General features: G+C 44.2%; 1 protein-coding gene across 1 annotated transcript in view; it reads left to right on the top strand.

Moving 5' to 3' along the window:
- Positions 1-20018, top strand: part of LOC117507796 (translocon-associated protein subunit alpha-like) — a 36598-nt gene that overhangs the window by 11835 nt on the left and 4745 nt on the right. The window contains exons 2-4 of the mRNA XM_034167593.1: positions 13535-13647; positions 13756-13846; positions 14009-14136. Coding sequence (XP_034023484.1) covers positions 13535-13647; positions 13756-13846; positions 14009-14136 — 332 coding nt within the window. The remainder of the gene's footprint in view (positions 1-13534; positions 13648-13755; positions 13847-14008; positions 14137-20018) is intronic.

Genomic DNA, 20018 nt, shown 5'->3' with positions numbered 1-20018 from the left:
CCCCACGAGATGAGATCTTACATGGAGCCCCAGACCGAGGAAGACTGACAGTCAAGTGTTTCTTCCACTTTCTAACAATTACTGTTGCCTTCTCACCAAGCTGCTTGCCTGTTGTCCTGTAGTCCATCCTAGCCTTGTGCAGGTCTACAGTTTTGTCCCTGATGTCCTTAGACAGCTTTTTTGTCTTGGCCATGCTGGACAGGTTGGAGTGTGATTGATTGAGTGTGTGAACAGGTGTCTTTTATACAGGTAACAAGTTCAAACAGGTGCAATTAATACAAGTAAAGAGTGCAGAATAGGAGGGCTTTTTAAAGACAAACTAACAGGTCTGTGAGAGCCAGAATTCTTGCTGGTTGGTAGGTGATCAAATATTTCATGCAATAAAATACAAATTAAGCCACATCATTTCAAATGGCAGTAATGAATGAAGAGGTCCCCTCTGATTTTTTTTTATGTTCATGACTGGCCATAACATCTAGTTATAGAGGAGGGCTGATGTTTCAGACCAGCCGTACTTTGTGTAAAACCTTAAAGTTGATCTGAATGATGCTTTAGTGCTGGACAGACAGACAAATAAAGAATGGATCACACAACAAAATCTTCTTCTTCTCGTGTGTGCGTTCCCAGGTCTGCTGGGGGCTCCCCTACCGTTCTGAGGGGGGAGCAGCACATTAGTGTTTTAGCTTTCCTCGATCTGTGTAAGAGCTTTGCAGTTTCTCTTAATTTGGTTGTATCTTCCGTTGTTACTTTCGGGCATTCTTGCCTATTGATTTGCTGGCATTCCTCTAGTACAGGGGTGGGCAATGAGGGCCGAGACACTGCATGTTTTCCTTGCAACCAATCACCTCAGCAGGTGGGTTGCTGATGAGCTTCTCCCTTGAACATAAACACCTGGTTGTCAATGAAATCACCTGCTGAAACACCTGAACATTAATGAAATCACCTGCTGAGATGATTGGTAGCAAGGAAACCTGCAGTGCTTCGGCCCTTCATGGCACATGATTGCCCACCCCTGCTCTAGTATATGTTTTTGGGTTTCCTCCTCAGCATTGCAGAACCTACAGGATACATTGGCATATTTATTCCTATAGTTGCATTTTACTGCCAGCATTCTTGTTCTTAGCCATCATGATGCTATGTGCTTCCATCCTGTTTAGTTTGTCCAGGTAGGGTTTCCTTTTTCCTACTTCCAATGTTTTTACGTTTTCAATGTAATGTTTTACCTTTGATTTGATCTCTCCTTGTTCTTTGATATTCTTCTTTAGCTGTTCGCCTATTTTCCTTTTTATATCTCCTTTGCTTGTTTGATCCGTTATCTGCAGTTTTCCTTAATCCTGTTGACTTCCCTTTTCCATGGTTTACTATTGTGTTGATTATTCTTTTCATTAGGTCTGATCCTACTGTATTTATCTTTTTTTTGGAAGTTGACCTTGGTTTTTTGTATTATATGGTCTATATCCCAGAGCCCTGTTCCGCATACATGATTTCTCTCGGTGTTGTTGTTGGTAGTATTAGGAGCCGTTTTAATATATCGTCCAAGATTTGGTTCCTCATTTCCCCTCCTTTTTTGTTGTTACCACTGACTCTCCTGCATACACAATTATTGAATTATGCATGATTCCACTAGTTGCCAGATACTCTCATCTCTATTCCTCTTAGGTCCGGGCTTCCTGCTATTTGTAGGATGGTTTTGTAAGGCTCCTTCTGCTTTCTTTTTTGCTTCTTCTGTTTGGTCGGCTTGGTTGTTGTTATTGTTGATTATTTTCCCTAGGTAATTTGTAATTTACACATTTTTCCAGTTTTTGGGTCCTATGTAGAAATTTGTATCATCTTTTGGTTTCCCTATTGTCATAACTTTACTTTTTTCTTCCCCAAATTCTGTGTGTACCTATTTGCCAGATCATTTGTTATATTTAGCATTATTTGCATTTCCTTGGGCCGTCTCTGCTATGAGGGCTATGTCGTCCATCCATAGTAGGCATCCTATTTTTTTCCCTGTACCTGTCTCTATTCCAAGGTTGCTATTCAGGATCTCTTTGCCTATTTCGTCTCTCAGTAGTGCGTACATTATGACTGACAGGACTCCTCCTTGTCTAATGCTGTCTTTGATCTGTATTTGTCTTGTAAGTCCATATCTGGTCATTATTGAGGCTTTCAGGTTTTCGTTGAGCTCCTTTATTTTTAGCCATATTTTATCTCTTAGTCCATTTTTGTAGATCGTGTACATCAGAGCATCTGCCCAGGCTTTATCATATGCTTTGGTCACATCCAGGAACGTTATGTATCTTGGTTTTTTGTTGTCAATCAGGTGGTTTAATAGTAAAATACAAAATGTTCTCTACTGCTGAACATTGCAAACAGCCTTTTGGTTTGAGTGACACTGAATTAATGAATGTATGAATTAAACACAAGCATGTGGAGATCACAGGCTCTTGTCTCCCAGTTAGTTTCTCACTTTGAAACACAAAGTGGATTGTGTGACACCCAAGGAAATAAATATTTCTTCTGAGGAGAATACAGTGATCATTTCATGCATTCTAGTAGCTTTTACTGGATTGTGCAAAAGTCTTTTGCATCCCAGTATTTCTGTATAAATGGAGGTTTTGATGCTTCTTCTTTATTAGTAAAAATGAAGGATTAAAAACAGACCAAATTTTATATATATATATAGTGTTACCACAGTTACTTTGAAAAAGTAATCCAATTACTGATTACTCCTTGAAAAAGTAACTTAGTTACTTTACTGATTACTCATTTGTAAAAGTAACTAAGTTAGATTAGTAGTTACTTTTTTAGTTACTTTCCCCAGCTGTCGACAACAACCCTCTGCAACCTCAACATGACAATGATACTTGTTTTGCCAAAACTCTCTTTATAGTCACCCTTTCTTGACTTCAATGAAAATAAATACTTGTTTTATAAAAAGTAAAATAAAGACCTCTTTCTTGACCTCATATTTAACTGTTGACAGCACTGTAACAGTAAAACGTGCAATTTCTAACCTACATTGTTTATAAATGTAACTATTAAATTCTTTCTAACATTTAAATTCTCTCTAAACATTTTACTTGTCAAAATTATTATTATTATAAGTAGTATTAGTAGTTGTAGTAAAAAAAAAAAGGCTTCAAAACTGTACCTTTTAATCTAGGGGTGTTGTGGGGAGAGGGGGCACATCCTTGCCCCACGCCCCCATTCCATCTGGATTCGCCCCTGCTTTGGCGTTTGAGCACAAAGAATGGATAACATTTATTTATGCCGAAAACATGACCAGATTTACAGGTAAGAAAGTTTTATTGCGTTTTCACATCATGTGGTCCTCAGAAAGAGAGTTTAGGTGCATTTGAGTGGAAAATATTGTTAGTTGTTGACGTGTCACGGAGGATCAGCTGTTTTTAACCAGGACATACAGAGCAGCTCAGCTAAGTCGTAGCTGCTACAGAAAACCACGGAATAAAAGCTCACAGCTCGCTTAAAGTGGGCAGTTCAGTCGAACCCTGACCCCCTGCTCACGGACCAAGTTTAATGCTGCTATCAACCCACAATGCAAAAATAATAGTAACGCACAGTGACTTGGAGAACTAACTTTAATCTGATTACTGATTTGGAAAGATTAACACGTTAGATTACTCGTTACTAAAAAAAGTGGTTAGAGTAACGCATTGCTAAGTAACACGTTACCGGCATCACTGTGTGTGTGTGTGTATATATATATATATATATATATATATATATATATATATATATATATATAGTGTGTATATACAACCCCAATTCCAATGAAGTTGGGACATTGTGTAAAATGTAAATAAAAACAGAATACAATGATTTGCAAATCCTCTTCAAACTATATTCAATTGAATACACCACAAAGACAAGATATTTAATGTTCAAACTGATAAACTTTATTGTTTTTGTGCAAATATTTGCTCATTTTGAAATGGATGCCTGCAACACGTTTAAAAAAAGTTGGGACAGTGGTATGTTTACCACTGTGTTACATCACCTTTCCTTCTAACAACACTCAATAAGCATTTGGGAACTGAGGACACTAATTGTTGAAGCTTTGTAGGTGGAATTCTTTCCCATTCTTGCTTGATGTACGACTTCAGTTGTTCAACAGTCTGGGGTCTCCATTGTTGTATTTTGCGCTTCATAATGGGCCACACATTTTCAATGGGCGACAGGTCTGGACTGCAGGCAGGCCAGTCTAGTATCCGCACTCTTTTACTCCGAAGCCACACTGTTGTAACACATGCAGAATGTGGTATGGCATTGTTTTGCTAAAATAAGCAGGGACGTTCCTGAAAGAGACGTTGCTTGGATGGAAGCATGTGTTGCTCCAAAACCTGGATGTACCTTTCAGCATTGACGGTGCCATCACAGATGTCTTTTTCCTCTTTTGTCCAGAGGACACAGTGTCCACGATGTCCAAAAACAATTTGAAATGTGGACTCATCAGACCACAGCACACTTTCTCACTTTGTGTCTGTCCATTCAAATGAGCTCGGGCCCAGAGAAGGCGGTGGTGTTTCTGAATGTTGTTGATGTATGGCTTTCACTTTGCATGGTAGAGTTTTAACTTGCACTTGTAGATGTAGCGATGAACTGTGTTATGGCCCAGTCACACGGCACACGACGATTCCTGAACGAAGGGAAAAAGTAAAAAATGTCACAATTCATTGAGAAAAGGTGGACGAAAGAGCTTTTATCACCGAATAGTCTGCGAAGCAAGAGCGGAAAAGGGACGAAAGAGTAAATTAACAAAACCAAGGCTCACGATCTCAACAAAACGCGCCTGGAGCCACAGCTGCAGCAGTGTGTGTCTGCATCTCTGTGTTCCAGGACTCAGCGCTGGGACGGAGCTCATAGCGCCTGAGTCCTGGAGAAACTGCAAACAGAAGCTGTGGAGATCTGTGTGCACGTCGGTGGACCACCTGCTCTGGTTCCTCGTCCAGAACAAAAGAGGGATCATCTCCATCATTATCAGAATTCACACTGTCTGTCGACATGCTGCGCGCTCAGTCTTCCTCCAAAAAAAAAAAAGTGTGCTGTGGCCACTGCTGTATCACTGTATTATGTTCTAAGCCATATATATTTATTTATTTATAACAGAAAACTGTCAAAAGGGAGAATAAATATAAATCTAAGTGTAAAGATGATTGAATATATCAGAGCAGTAATTAGTGCGTGTGAACGCGTGCATTGACTCACGTGCAGTTATTCCATCAGCTGATCACTGATCCACAACGTGAATTCTTCCTTCCAGAACAGCTCATTATATAATTATTTTGATTGATCTACCCGTTGCCACATGTGCAAAAGGACTGGATTATCATTCCTACACTCATATTGTTATATTTAATAAAAAATAATAAGCGCACGCAGGAGCTGCTGCTGCCTCTGATGCTACATTCAAGTACTGTCAGAAATTACACAAATTTTTTTGTTGTTTCAAATTCAACAGTTGCTTGTGGCAAAATAATTAATTATATCCACACAAAAGATTAATTCTGGCCTATGTAAGGTGTCTGAGCCCATTGAAGCTGCCCCACACACAAATAAAAAAAAATCCAAGCAAGCAGGCTGAGTTTGCCCTGTAATTTCCAATGGTACATGAAGCAGCAGCAGCCTCCGTGCTCACAAACCAGCTTCTGCGCTGTGTGAAAACGTTCACCTGCTCCAACGAAGTCAAATTAAACAATAACGTGAGAAAAACTAAACAAACAATTAAAAAACATCAAGAACGACAGCAAAACGAGACACAGACGAATTGAGGTTTTTGTTGCCCTTCGTTCAAATTTTTCAGCAGTTTAAAAATCCTGACATAGCGCCAGCTGCAGGAACGAGGCTGTGACTGGGCCTTTAATGACAATGGTTTTCTGAAGTGTTCCTGAGCCCACGCGGTAAGATCCTTTACACAATGATGTCGGTTTTCAATGCAGTGCTGCCTGAGGGATCGAAGGTCACGGGCATTCGATGTTGGTATTCGGCCTTGCCGCTAACGTGTAGAAAGTTCTCCAGATTCTCTGAATCTTCTGATTATATTATGGACTGTAGATGATGGAATCCCTAAATTGCTTGCAATTGAACATTGAGGAACATTGTTCTTAAACTGTTGGACTATTTCTTCACGCAGTTGTTCACAAAGTGGTGATCCTCGCCCCATCTTTGCTTGTGAATGTCTGAGCCTTTCGGGGCTGCTCCTTTGATACCCAATCATGACACTCACCTGTTTCAAATTAACCTGTTCACCTGCGGAATGTTCCAAACAGGTGTTCTTTGAGCATTCATCAACTTTCCCAGTATTTTGTTGCCCCTGTCCCAACGTTTTTGAAATGTGTTGCAGGCATCCATTTCAAAATGAGCAAATGTTTGCACAAAAACAAAGAAGTCTATCAATTTGAACATTAAAAATCTTGTCTTTGTGGTGTATTCAATTGAATATAGGTTGAAGAGGATTTGCAAATCATTGTATTCTGTTTTTATTTACATTTCACACAATGTCCCAATTTCATTGGAATTGGGGTTGCATGTCACTAAATGCACTACAATAAATGCACACAATATCAGGGTTTAGCTGGGAAGAAGCAGTGATGCTGGGAGCCACTGCACCCACTCAAGACCAGCACTGTCATAACTAACTGTTAGCATGACTGCTGCAAGGAATCCTGAGACCCACCATTATGCACATGTAACAGAAAGTGGAAGGCATTTTGAAATGTATGCCTGCAACACAGTGGGACAGTGGTATGTTTACCACTGTGTTTCATCACCTTTCCTTCTAACAACACTCAATAAGCGTTTGGGAACTGAGGACATGAATTGTTGAAGCTTTGTAGGTGGAATTCTTTCCCCTCTTGCTTGATGTACGACTTCAGTTGTTGAACAGTCTGGGATCTCTGTTGTCATATTTTGCGCTTCATAATGCGCCACACATTTTCAGTGGGCAACAGGTCTGGACTGCAGGTAGGCCAGTCTAGTACCCGCACTCTGTTACTATGAAGCCACGCTGTTGTAGCACGTGCAGAATGTGGCTTGGCATTGTCTTGCTGAAATAAGCAGGGACGTCCCTGAAAAAGGCGTTGCTTGGATGGTAACTTGTGTTGCTTCAAAATTTGGATGTACCTTTCAGCATTGATGGTGTTATCACATATGTGTACAATGCCAATGCCATGGGCACTAACACACCCCCATACCATCACAGATGCTGGCTTTTGAACTTTGCGCAGGTAACAATCAAGATGGTTGTTTTCCTCTTTCCACTTTATGTCTGTCCATTTCAAATGAGCTTGGTCCCAAAATGGCTTTCACTTTGCATGGTAGAGTTTTAACTTGCACTTGTAGATGTAGTGACGAACTGTGTTAACTGACAATTGTTTTCTGAAGTGTTCCTGAGCCCTCGCGGTAAGATCCTTTACACAATGATGTTGGGTTTTAATGCAGTGCCACCTGAGGGGTCGAAGGTTACAGGCATTCAGTGTTGGTCTTCAGCCTTGCCGCTTACGTGTACACGTTCTCCAGATTCTCTGGTATGAAAAAAGTGTGACACTGGGCTGGAAATGTCATGTGTTTAAGCAAAGTTGAAGTTTTCCCTGCTTGTAATAGCTAAAAAAAATGCTATAACATAACTGTAAACTTATTTGTTTATTTGTGTTACATACAGTTCATGTTGTCTGTGTTTATTAATTACATACATCATTAACCCCCTCAAATCCACCAGGGCACCAGCGCCTCTATGTGGCAGTGTCTATATACAGTGCTGTGAAAAAAGTTGTGCTTTTACATGTTTGCAATTTTTTATGACATCAAAAAAACAAGGCTTTATATCTTAAAATTAGAAAATGATGCCCTTTAAAGTGAAAAGTAATCTCTACATCATTAATTAAAAGAAATTAAAAAAGCCAGTATGATGGTGTGAATGAGTAAGTGCACCCCTTAGTATAACACATACAAACCATCACTTTTACATCCAGTTTTTGTCAGACAAGTCAGGGGATGGATACATGAACATTTCCAAAACACTGATTATGTCTTGAACGTTATTTGCATCAGTTATGAATAAATACAAACAGTATGGCACTCTATGTTAAATCTGTGTGGAGCAGACAGTTCTCAAAAACTGAGTGACTGTGCAAGAAGGAGACGAGTGAGAGAAGACACCAAGACGACTCTGAGCAAGTTGTACGCTTTTGTGACTGCAACTGGAGAAATTACACATAGTGCAAGTTTTGAATTTTGCATGAGTTATACAAGTTCATGATGAAGTGGTGCAGAGAAGTATTTTTCTTAAAAAAAAAAAAAAAAAAAACTTGAAAGTTCTGCTACAATTTGCCAAAAGGCACATCAGAGATGCAAGCCTAGATTTGATCTGTTTTGTTGAAAGAAAATTCTTCTGTGCTCCATTCCACTCTGTTGCTGAGAATAGTGATGCAAAATGCAAAACTTGCACTATGCACAATTTCTTTAATGGCAGCCACAGAAGGCTATACGCTGTTAACCCAGTAAGTACTTTTTTTCTAAATGGAGAAAAATGGAGTTGAAAATGGTGATTTTAAAGGAAACCATATTCGGAAATGCACAGACTTTCATCAATAAAATGAAAACAGTTTGTTCAAATTCTTTCATATTTTGCACATTGATGGTCCCCTTGACAGCCAAGTACATGTTGGCCTCGACTAAAAATTTATGGTTTTGGAGACACTGGGTTTTGCATCTGAACTCTCCTGTACCATTTTGACCACCTCAGACTGCTGTCAGACAGCCATAAAAGGCCCTGAAGACTGCCCGATGTTCAAACGTCTGGATGGCAGACACTGGACCGCAGTGGGAGAGAGCGCTGCGTTTGCAGCGTCCGTGTGTGCGTGGCTCACATGCGTAAATTACAGTCAGATGGTCCTCAGATTGCACATGGACCACCATCGGATAGGTGTCCCATCTCGACAGCACCCGGAGGGTTTTGAACATGTGCATCATACTCGGGGTGGCCGGCTGATTTTGACCAGCTGTGTGGTCTCTCGCAGATGGCTATCAGAACGTTTGGAAACTGAAACCCGACACTTTTCAGATGTGCACCAATTCGTCATTGTGACACTATTCTGCATGATTCTGGCTATGTGTGACATATTAAAGCATTTACCCCTTTGTAATGTTTCCACTCCTTCTCACAACACCTAAAAGCCGTTGTAGCTTTGAGGATACCAAGTAATGAAGTTTCAAGTTTTACTTTCATCCTATTCTTCCTTTTCCCTATCATCCCAGCTTTTTCTGATTTGGGGTTGTATGTTTGGCACATCATTTCAGATAGAATCCAAAATGTCTGTGGGGAAGTAAAATAGTAAGTCCCTTTGGCTGCTCCCTTGTTTGCACTCAGGGTCGCCACAGCATATCCAAGGTGGATCTGCATGTTGGATCGGCATAGGTATTACGCCGGATGCCCTTCCTGACACAACTCCACATTACATGGAGAAATGTGGCAGGGGTGGGATTTGAACCCGGAAAACTTCTGCACTGAAACCAAGCGCATTAACCACTTGGCCACCACCCCTGCCTGTGGGGAAGTATCTAATAACTTTTTTCCTGTAGTCAGAGATCAGAGAGATGACTTTTGACTTCTGACTGTTCACTTTCCAAATCAGGGGGAAAACAGCCTTTATCCCCAAGGTGCTCCTGGTGTGCAGTTGAGCTTCTTGCATGGCAACATGGTAACATCACTGAGTTTGTGTGTGTGTGTGTGTATGTGAGTGAATATGAGATATCATTGTAAAGCCCTTTGAGCATCTGCACCAGATGGAAAAGTGATAGGAATGTGCATTCCATTCAGCAGTTTATTGGTTTCACATATTTTCATGGCAACACTGTCCAAAATTACCCATCTTGAGTTGAATATCAGTGGGAGATGTGATATTTTGGTTGTATGCCTTTACTGATGCTGAGTAATCCCATCCATCCATTTTCTTCCGCTTTATCCGGAGTCGGGTCGCGAGGGCAGCAGCTCAAGCAAGCCGCCCAGACCTCCCGATCCACACACACCTCCCCCAGCTCCTCCGGGGAAACCCCAAGGCATTCCCAAGCCAGCCGAGAGATGTAGTCCCTCCAGCGTGTCCTGGGTCTTCCCCGGGGCTCCTCCCAGTGGGACGTGCCCGGAACACCTCTCCAGTGAGGCGTCCAGGGGGCATCCGGAAAAGATGCCCGAGCCACCTCAACTGACTCCTTTCGACGTGGAGGAGCAGCGGCTCGACTCCGAGCTCCTCCCGAGTGACCGAACTCCTCACCCTATCTCTAAGGGAGCGCCCAGCCACCCTGCGGAGGAAACTCATCTCGGCCACTTGTACTCGCGATCTCATTCTTTCGGTCATGAGCCAAATCTCATGACCATAGGTGAGGATCGGAACGTAGATCGATCGGTAAATCGAGAGCCTTGCCCCCCTATTCAGCTCTCTCTTCACCATGACGGTCCGATACAGCGACCGCATCACTGCAGATGCTGCACCGATCCGTCTATTGATCTCACACTCCATCCGTCCCTCACTCGTGAACAAGACCACGAGATACTTAAACTCCTCCACTTGAGGCAAGGACACTCCACCGACCTGAAGAGGACAAAGCACCTTTTTCCGGTTGAGAACCATGGCCTCGGATTTGGAGGTGCTGATTTTCATCCCGGACGCTTCACACGTGGCTGCAAAACCGCCCCCAGTGCACGCTGAAGGTCCTGATTTGACGAAGCCAACAGAACCACATCGTCCGAAAACAGCAGAGACGAGATTCTGTGGTTCCCAAACCAGACCCCCTCTACACCCTGGCTGCGCCTAGAAATTCTGTCCATAAAAATAATGAACAGAACCGGTGACAAAGGGCAGCCCTGGCAGAGGCCAACGTGCACTGGAAACAGGTTTGACTTACTATCGGCAATGCGAACCATGCTCCTGCTGCGGTCGTACAGGGATAGCCCTTAGCAAAGGACCCCGGACCCCGTACTCCCCACAGGGTGCCCCGAGGGACACGGTCGAACGCCTTCTCCAGATCCACAAACACATGTGGACTGGTTGGGCGAACTCCCATGAACCCTCGAGCACCCGATGGAGCGTGTAGAGCTGGTCCAGTGTGCCGCGACCAGGACGAAAACCACACTGCTCCTCCTGAATCCGAGGTTCGAACATCGGTTGAATTCTCCTCTCCAGTACTCTGGAATAGACCTTACCGGGGAGGCTGAGGAGTGTGATCCCCTATAGTTGGAACACACCCTCCGGTCCCCCTTCTTAAACAGAGGGACCACCACCCCGGTCTGTCAATCCAGAGGCACTGTCCACGATCGCCACGCGATGTTGCAGAGGCGTGTCAGCCAAGACAGCCCCACAACATCCAGAGACTTAAGGTACTCAGGACGGATTTCATCCACCCCAGGAGCCTTGCCACCGAGGAGCTTTCTAACCACCTCGGTGACTTCAGCCTGGGTAATACATGAGTCCGTGTCTGAGTCCCCAGTCTCTGCTTCCTCTACGGAAGACGTGACGATGGGATTGAGGAGATCCTCGAAGTACTCCTTCCACCGCCCAACAACATCCCCAGTCAGGGTCAACAGCTCCCCACCCGCACCGTAAACAGTGCTGGTGGAGAGCTGCTTCCACCTCCTGAGGCGTCGGACGGTTTGCCAGAATCTCTTCAAGGCCGATCGATAGTCCTCCTCCATAGCCTCCCCGAACTCCTCCCAGGCCCGGGTTTTTGCCTCTGCGAACGCACGGGCTGCAGCACACTTGGCCTGCCGGTACCTGTCAGCTGCCTCTGGGGTCCCACCTACCAACAAAGATAAGTTGGACTCCTTCTTCAGCTTGACGGCATCCCTAAAGATAAGTTGGACTCCTTCTTCAGCTTGACGGCATCCCTTACTTCTGGTGTCCACCACTGGGTTCGGGGATTGCCGCCGCGACAGGCACCAGAGACCTTGCGACCACAGCTACGAGCAGCCGCATCGACAATGGAGGTGGAGAACATGGTCCACTCGGACTCCATGTCTCCAACCTCCCCCGGGATCTGGGAGAAGCTCTCCCGGAGGTGGGAGTTGAAGACCCTCGCTGACAGAGGGTTCCCCCAGTCGTTCCCAGCAGACCCTCACGATACATTTGGGCCTGCCAGGTCTAACCGGCTTCCTACCCTCCCAGCGGATCCAACTCACCACCAGGTGGTGATCAGTCGACAGCTCTGCCCCTCTCTTCACTCGAGTGTCCGAGACACGTGGCCGAAGGTCAGATGATACGACTACAAAGTCGATCATCGACCTCCGGCTCAGGGTGTCCTGGTGCCACGTGCACTTATGGACACCCTTGTGCTCGAACATGGTGTTCGTGATGGACAAACTGTGACTAGCACAGAAGTCCAACAACTGAACACCACTCGGGTTCAGATCGGGGAGGCCGTGCTTCCCGATCACCCACCTCCAGGTCTTACTGTCACCGCCCACGTGGGCTTTGAAATCTCCCAGGAGAACAATGGAGTCCCCAGTCGGAGCACTATCTAGTACCCCTCCCAGGGACTCCAGGAAGGTCGGGTACTCTGCACTGCTGCTCGGCCCGTAGGCTGAGACAACAGTGAGAGACCTGTCCCCGACCCGAAGGCGTAGGGACGTGACCCTCTCGTTCAAACTCCAACACTTGGCGACTGAACTGGGGAGCAATAATCAATGCGACCGCAGCTCTCCGTCTCTCCCAGTGGGCGACGCCAGAAAAATGAAGCGTCCAGCCCCTCTCCAGGAGTTGGGTACCAGAGCCCAAGCTGTGCGTGGAGGTGAGCCCGACTATCTCTAGTCGGTATCTCTCAACCTCCCGCACAAGCTCAGGCTCCTTCCCCCCTAGCGAGGTGACATTCCACGTCCCAACAGCCAGGGGCTGTGAGCATGGACCAGGCCGCCGGGCCACCCACCCTCGACCGCCACCCAATCCTCTCTGCACCCGACCCCCATGGCCCCCTCTGCAGGTGGTGAACCCACAGGAGGGTGGGCCCACGTCACTCTTTCGGGCGGAGCCCGGCCGGGCCCCATGGGCTAAGGCCCGACCACCAGGCACTCGCGCACGAGCCCCAACCCCAGACCTGGCTCCAGGGTTGGGACCCCCGGCTCCGCCATACCGAGCGACTTCTCGGTCCTTGATCTTTTACTGGTCATAGAGGTTCTAAACTGCCCTTAGTCTGACCCGTCACCTAGGACCTGTTTGCCTTGGGAGACCCTACAGGGAGCACAAAGCCCCCGACAACATAGCTCCTAGGATCATCTGGGTATGCAGACTCCCCCACCATGATAAGGTGGCAGCTCGAGGGGGAGTAATCCCAATTTCTGATTTTATTATATTGTCATGTCAATAGGTGTACAAGATAGGCACAAAGACATTAATACAGTAGTTGTGATGATCAAAAGGGCATTTCAACCATTTCAGTCAGACGAGCCAAAACAGACTTTCAAAAGCCATAAAACATCATTAGCTGTTATTGTGACATTAACCAAAATGACTGGATGTCCTGTTGTGTCTTTGCTGTCTCACAGACAGCGTGTCTGCTGATCCAGAATCTGCTGAGGATGCTGAACCAGATGATGCATTAAATGAGGAGGATGACGATGAAGAGATGGCTGTTGAGGAAGACCAGGTACAAAGTACGGTGCGTGTTTTAGTTCAGACATCAGAAGAACTATTCATCTTTTTTTTTTTTTTTTTTTTTGAAGTTGGAGATGTTTAGGATAAGTTTTCATGTTGCATTGATCCTCAGGAAGGAGACGACGATGACTCTGAACCTAATGACGGCCCACTACCTTCTCACTCTGATGTTGATACGACCATCATCTTCATCACAGGAGAAGGTCAGTCTGACTTCTATTAGCTTTTGATTCATGGGCCTGAAGAGAAGATGTGAAGATGTTTTCACAAACAGTAAAATGAATGCAGCGTCTGAGTTACTTTTGTTTTACTCATTGTTTGTACAACTTTCTGTATTTTCTGTTTTATTGGTGTTTATCATTTAGAATTTCCTGCTGACAAAGTAGTGAATTTCCTTGTGGGTTTTACAAATAAAGGCAGTCAGGATTTCACTGTTCAGTCGTTGGAGACGTCCCTCCGTTACCCCCAGGACTTCCAGTTCTACATTCAGAATGTAAGTACAGTCCAAAACAAATCAATGACAAAATGTCACAGAAATGAGTCTTTAAAAGTTTCAATAATTTTTATGTTTCTCTTACATTGTCCAAAACCACTAGCCAAACAAAATACTTTAATTCAGGTATTTAAAAACATAGGGCACTTTGAGAGCATGTGTCCATTCTGTTCCACCCACATCCATCAGGCTCCCGTCACACATAGCAAGAATGTGCCGGGAGCTTGCCCGATACGGCAAATACTGCCATAATCCGGCTTAGTCGGTAGGAAAAGAGGCGCAGTTTGCAGTGTCAGAGCGCAGACAGACTGCCTTGTCCACACCTGTCAGATTGCATCCAGAGTGGATGTAGACAACACAGATTGCCATAAAAGGCGCTGCAGACTGCCCGATCTTCAAATGTCTGGATGGCAGACCGGAGCGCTGTTTTCCTCACGCGCACGTGCGCTCTGTGCACCCGCGTGGGGCTGTAATTATCACTCGGCCATGCGTGTGTGTGTGCATGTGTATGTGTATGCATAATGCTGCATGGGCCACTAAGTGCACGTGGGACGCACATGTGCGCGCCTGCCACTGGACAGCCTTGCTCCAAAATTTGCTGGCATTGGGCCATGCAGTCCCACAGATGGAGCGCCTTTCCAGGGAACTTTCTTTTTTCCTGTTTGCCCACTTCAGGAGCACAATGCAACTCTGGACACCACGTTGGTTGGATTATCACATGGAATTAATTTTTTTATTTTGGGTGAGCCGATTTTAACCGCGGCTGCTGTCCTGGCTTCATGTCCAAGTCCTGCGCTATGAGACACTCCTGAACCATTGCTGGAGGTGAGATTCATGTTTACTAATGGTGTAACGGCCTGCCACAAGCTCCATGTCATATCTCCTATAGAGTTACAGTGGGGTAAAAAAGTATTTAGTCAGCCCATGATTGTGCAAGTTCTCGTACTTAGAAAGACAAAATGAGAAGAAAAAAAAAATCCAGAAAATCACATTGTAGGATTTTTAAAGAATTTATTTGTAAATTATGGTGGAAAATAAGTATTTAGTCACCCACAAACAAGCAAGATTTCTGGCTCTCACTGAACTGTACCGTCTTTTTTGAGAAGCCCTTCTGTCCTCCACCTGTTACCTGTATTAATGGCATCTGTTTGAACTCATTATCTGTATAAAAGACACCTGTCCACAGCCTCAAACAGTCAGACTACAAACTCAACCATGGCCAAGATCAAAGAGCTGTCAAAGGACACCAGGAAGACAATTGTAGATGTGCACCAGGCTGGGAAGAGTGAATCTACAATAGTCAAGCAGGTGGTGTGAATAAATCAACTGTGGGAGCAATTGTAAGAAAACGGAAGACATACAAGACCATTGATGATCTCCCTCAATCTGGGGCTCCATGCAAGATGGCATCCCGTGGGGTCAAAATGATCATGAGAACGGTTAACAAAAATCCCAGAACTACACGGTGGGACCTGATGAATGACCTGCAGAGAGCTGGGACCAAAGTAACAAAGGCTACATACTATGCAAGAGGGACTCAAATCCTGCAGTGGAAGGCGTGTCCCCCTGCTTAAAGTAGACTTGCTTTGAAATAAATGTGGTCAGATCTCAGAAAGAAATAGCTGATATGTATTTATAAGACCCTTATGAATGCAGTAAAGTACATCTGCAAGCCCAAATTTGTAATTCAGCGGAGAAATCTTCGTTTAAGAATGACAAATTTGCTAAAATTTGGCCCTCCGGGAAAACTGTTTGTACATCCGGGACATTGCCGTGACATAAGAGACAAGACAGAGCACTAGCGCCTTCAGTCCGATCCTGCGCGTTGAGTGAATGCAATACTAGCTATTTCTCAATTGAAATTGATTTTATCTGTTAGTAATGTTACTGTTATACACATCCTGGTTTCAACATCCAAAAATAAGCTGCAATGAATTTGAGTTACAGCTCTGCATGCTCACATCAGCGGCAACATCAATAGCAGGCGACGTTCTTCCCCGACCCTTACTGCGCCAGTCCGCTCGCTAGCGCAGCATGCGAGCAGGTCGTCGCGGTAACCCCGACCCCAGCCCTGCCCCGTGAGAAAATATTGGCTTGCAGGGAGTGCCTCCGTCCGTTCACTCATACTGCAGCTGTATTGATCATGCAGATCCTACTTACATTGCAAAAAGTCCCGAAAATATCGTTTTTATGCAGTCCACAAACATTCAGTCTTAGAGCAAGATGATATAAAACTCACCAATAATTGTTTTTTACGGGGAATATAGATCTAGTCTAAAGGCAAAACAATCATAAACAACCTCGAAACGGCAGTAGGCTAAAGACAGTAGATTTTCAATGCGACACCACTCAATCAAATGGGCGTATGAAAAAGTTCCCAAAAATAATTTTCAGGCAAAAATAAAAGAAACGTATACTCAGCAAACGTACCGCAAGACAATATAAAGTTTTAAAAAAAAAGTCAATCCTTCTGTATAAGACAATAAAAAGGTGCTTTTGTAACAGATGCAAACTGATGTAAATCCACAAATTACAGTTTACACTGCTATATCCGTCCCAGCGCGCGCAATGCATGCTGGGATAGTGTCTTCTCTCTTACGTCATGGCAACGTCCCAGATGTGATGACAGTTTTGCGGAGGGCCAAATTTTAGCTGTAAATTTGTCATTTTTTAAACGAAGATTTCTCAGTTGAATGAGAGATCTGGGCTTGCAGATTTACTTTCCTGCATTCAGAAGGCTCTTACGTGGTGTGTCCATAAAGTAACGGTCCTTTTTATTTTTTTTAAAAACTATATGGATTTCATTCATATGTTTTTACGTCAGACATGCTTGAACCCTCGTGCGCATGCGTGAGTTTTTCCACGCCTGTTGGTGACGTCATTCGCCTGTGAGCACGCCTTGTGGAAGGAGTGGTCCCACCCCCTCGTCGGATTTTCATTGTCTGGAAATGGCGGAATGAAAAGGACTTTTTTTCCATCAGAATTTTTTCAGAAGCTGTTAGAGACTGGCACCTGGAAACCATTTGAAAAAGTTATCTGGCTTTTGGTGAAAATTTTATGGGCTTCACAGAGAATAAGGACTTGAACTACAACTTTAAGGACCCCTTTAAGGACGGTTGGTGCGCCGCGCTCCGAGCTGCGATGTCGCGGCACAAACCACTGGATCATTTCTAAGCTGATGACTCTGTGGATACGAGACCATCATGTGCTCTTTCTCTGGTTATCACAAGAGCTGGACATCAGCCATTTTCCGGCAGATTTCACTTTTAACAAGAGATTTTGTCATGGAAAGCCGCGCGGAGGCTTCGCGCGTCACGACCGATTCGCTGATGAAGCGAGACAAAGGAACACCTCCGTTTCGGAGTGTTAGAGGACAGGTTTGCACAATTGTACACATACCACAATTTGATATGTGTACAATTGTGATGTATTTGTTTTAGTATATTTAGATTTTGTTGTGATTTGGCACTTTATAAGCCGATTAAATTGAATTGAAATTTTATTGAGTCTTAAAGTAAATAAATATGAATTTGGTCACTGGATCCTTAAACTTTGTACATAATGAACTCTACATGGTGAATCCTTGATCTCTGGACATAAATAAGAATAAACAAAATCTGTAGTTTTTGTCAAAAGCATTTCCTTTCAGACATTGGCATGAATGTGTTTCCATATATCTGAGCTGAGCTTACAGCTGCTGTGCTTCACTTCAGGATGTAATTTGAAAAGAAAATACAGCTCGTTTCATTTTGGGAGGAAAAAAAAAAAACGTTTTAGTCGATTGTAGATTCTTGTCTGTATTACATTTGGAAAGAGGTGTAATTTTATTTAAAGCGGCGATTCATTTTGAAGTTATTAATTCCGACCAGACTCTGTCTCAGCCGTGCAGCATTTCGAGCTGTGTGAACGGAACGGAGGACGATTCTCGTTTCTTGACAGCAACAAGACAAGAGTCCCAGTTAGTGACTTTAATCCACACAAAAGTGACTGACGATATTTTAATGGCTTTGCGAGGGGTTAAGAAGCGGCTTGCCGTTTCTGAAGAGCAGTGAATCAAAGAACCAACGAGCTACTGGATCGAAGCATTGCTTCAATGGTTCATGGTTTCAAAGTGGAGCCGCGCTGCAGAAATAGTTTATTACAGACCAAACCCTGAATATCCGACTTTATTTGTACGTCCGTATGACTCTGAAACTCGGAAAAATCCGTATAATTTACGGACTATATAGGTTGGCATGAAAACCACCGAAAAGCTGTGTTCACCGCGGGGACACGTTCGGCTATTCAAGATTATTCAAGATTTTTTTTTTTTTACCGATGACGAACGATGCGTAAAAAAAAATTTGACCGATCCAAACCGGTCTGGATCTGGGCCTGATCCTGTAGAACTTTGTACCAAAAATGTCCATTCAAAAGTTCTGCGTCTTTCTGCATTTTGTTTTGTTGTGCATTGCATAGCCTGTACTTTTCTCGATCCTCGTGTCGTTTTCTGTGTGAACTCAGCTATCAGCAGGAAGCAGCAGCATAAGCTCGCCCCCGACTGACGCTTTCAAAATAAAAGGCAACGAACAACAGTCATAAGGCTACAAAAAAAAAACAAAAAACGCAGAGTTAAGGGCAGGAACAAAATTGTCACAGATAATGACCTCAATAATTAACGCAACATTAGCGCGTTAACGTTGCCCAGCCCTAATATATACAAGGTCTATTAGAAAAGTATCCGACCTTATTATTTTTTTCAAAAACCATATGGATTTGAATCACGTGTGATTACATCAGACATGCTTTAACCCCCGTGGGCATGCGAGAGTTTTTTCACGCCTGTCGGTTACGTCATTCGCCTGTGGGCAGTCTTTGAGTGAGGAGTCGCCCACCCTCTCGTCGATTTTTTTTCATTGTTTAGGAATGGCTCAGAGACTGCTACTTTGTTTGATCAAAATTTTTTCAAAACTGTAAGGCACAACTGAGTGGACACCATTCGATAAATTCAGCTGGTTTTCGGTAAAATTTTAACGGCTGATGAGAGATTTTGGTCTGGTAGTGTCGCCGTAAGGACGGCCCACGGCGCCTGACGGTGATCTGCGCTTCGAGGCGGCAGCGTCTCGCCGTTTCAAGTTGAAAACTTCCACATTTCAGGCTCTGTTGACCCAGTAAGTCGTCAGAGAACAGAGAACTTTCATAAGAAGTCGGCATGAGGAGTTTATTCGGACATTCCATTGTTAACGGACATTTTCTAATGAAAGAACGTGCGGGCAGAATCGCATGTCGGGCCGGACCCGACCGCGGGGGGTCGCGACAGGAAAAACACCTCCGTTGGAAACCTTAACGGACAAGTTGAAACATGCCCAAGCTGTTAAACAATTTCTCAGTTACTCACTTGTTGAAAGCCATCAAAAGCCGCCTGAATTTTACAAATGGTTTTCAACACGGAGGTGTTTTTCCTGTCGCGGCGCACACAGATTCGCCGAGTCGTCACGGAAAGGACTCGGCGAATTTGCGCGCACGTCTTTCATTACAAAATGTCCTTAAACAGTGGAATGTTCGCATAAAGTCCTCATGCCGGCCTCTTCTGAATCTTCTATGTTCTCTCACGACGTCCTGGGTGAATTAAGCCTTAAATTAGGATGTTTTCAGGTCGAAACAGGCCGACGACGGTGCCTGGAAGCGCTGCAGGACGTCCCGCTCTGTGGGAAGTCCTTACACCGACAGAAACATCCCATAATCTCTCATCAGCCGTTAAACTTTTCACCGAAAACCAGCTTAATTTCTCGAATAGTATCCACTCAGATATTCCTCACAGGTCCAGAAAAAATTTTGATAAAGCAACGCACGTGTGTATATGTGTGTGTGTATGTATATGTGTGTGTGTGTGTGTGTGTGTG

The sequence above is a fragment of the Thalassophryne amazonica genome, chromosome 3 (assembly GCF_902500255.1).
Source record: "Thalassophryne amazonica chromosome 3, fThaAma1.1, whole genome shotgun sequence".
Classification (NCBI taxonomy): domain Eukaryota; kingdom Metazoa; phylum Chordata; class Actinopteri; order Batrachoidiformes; family Batrachoididae; genus Thalassophryne; species Thalassophryne amazonica.
Note: the sequence above shows the minus strand (reverse complement) of the source record. Positions and strands in the feature narration are given on the sequence as shown.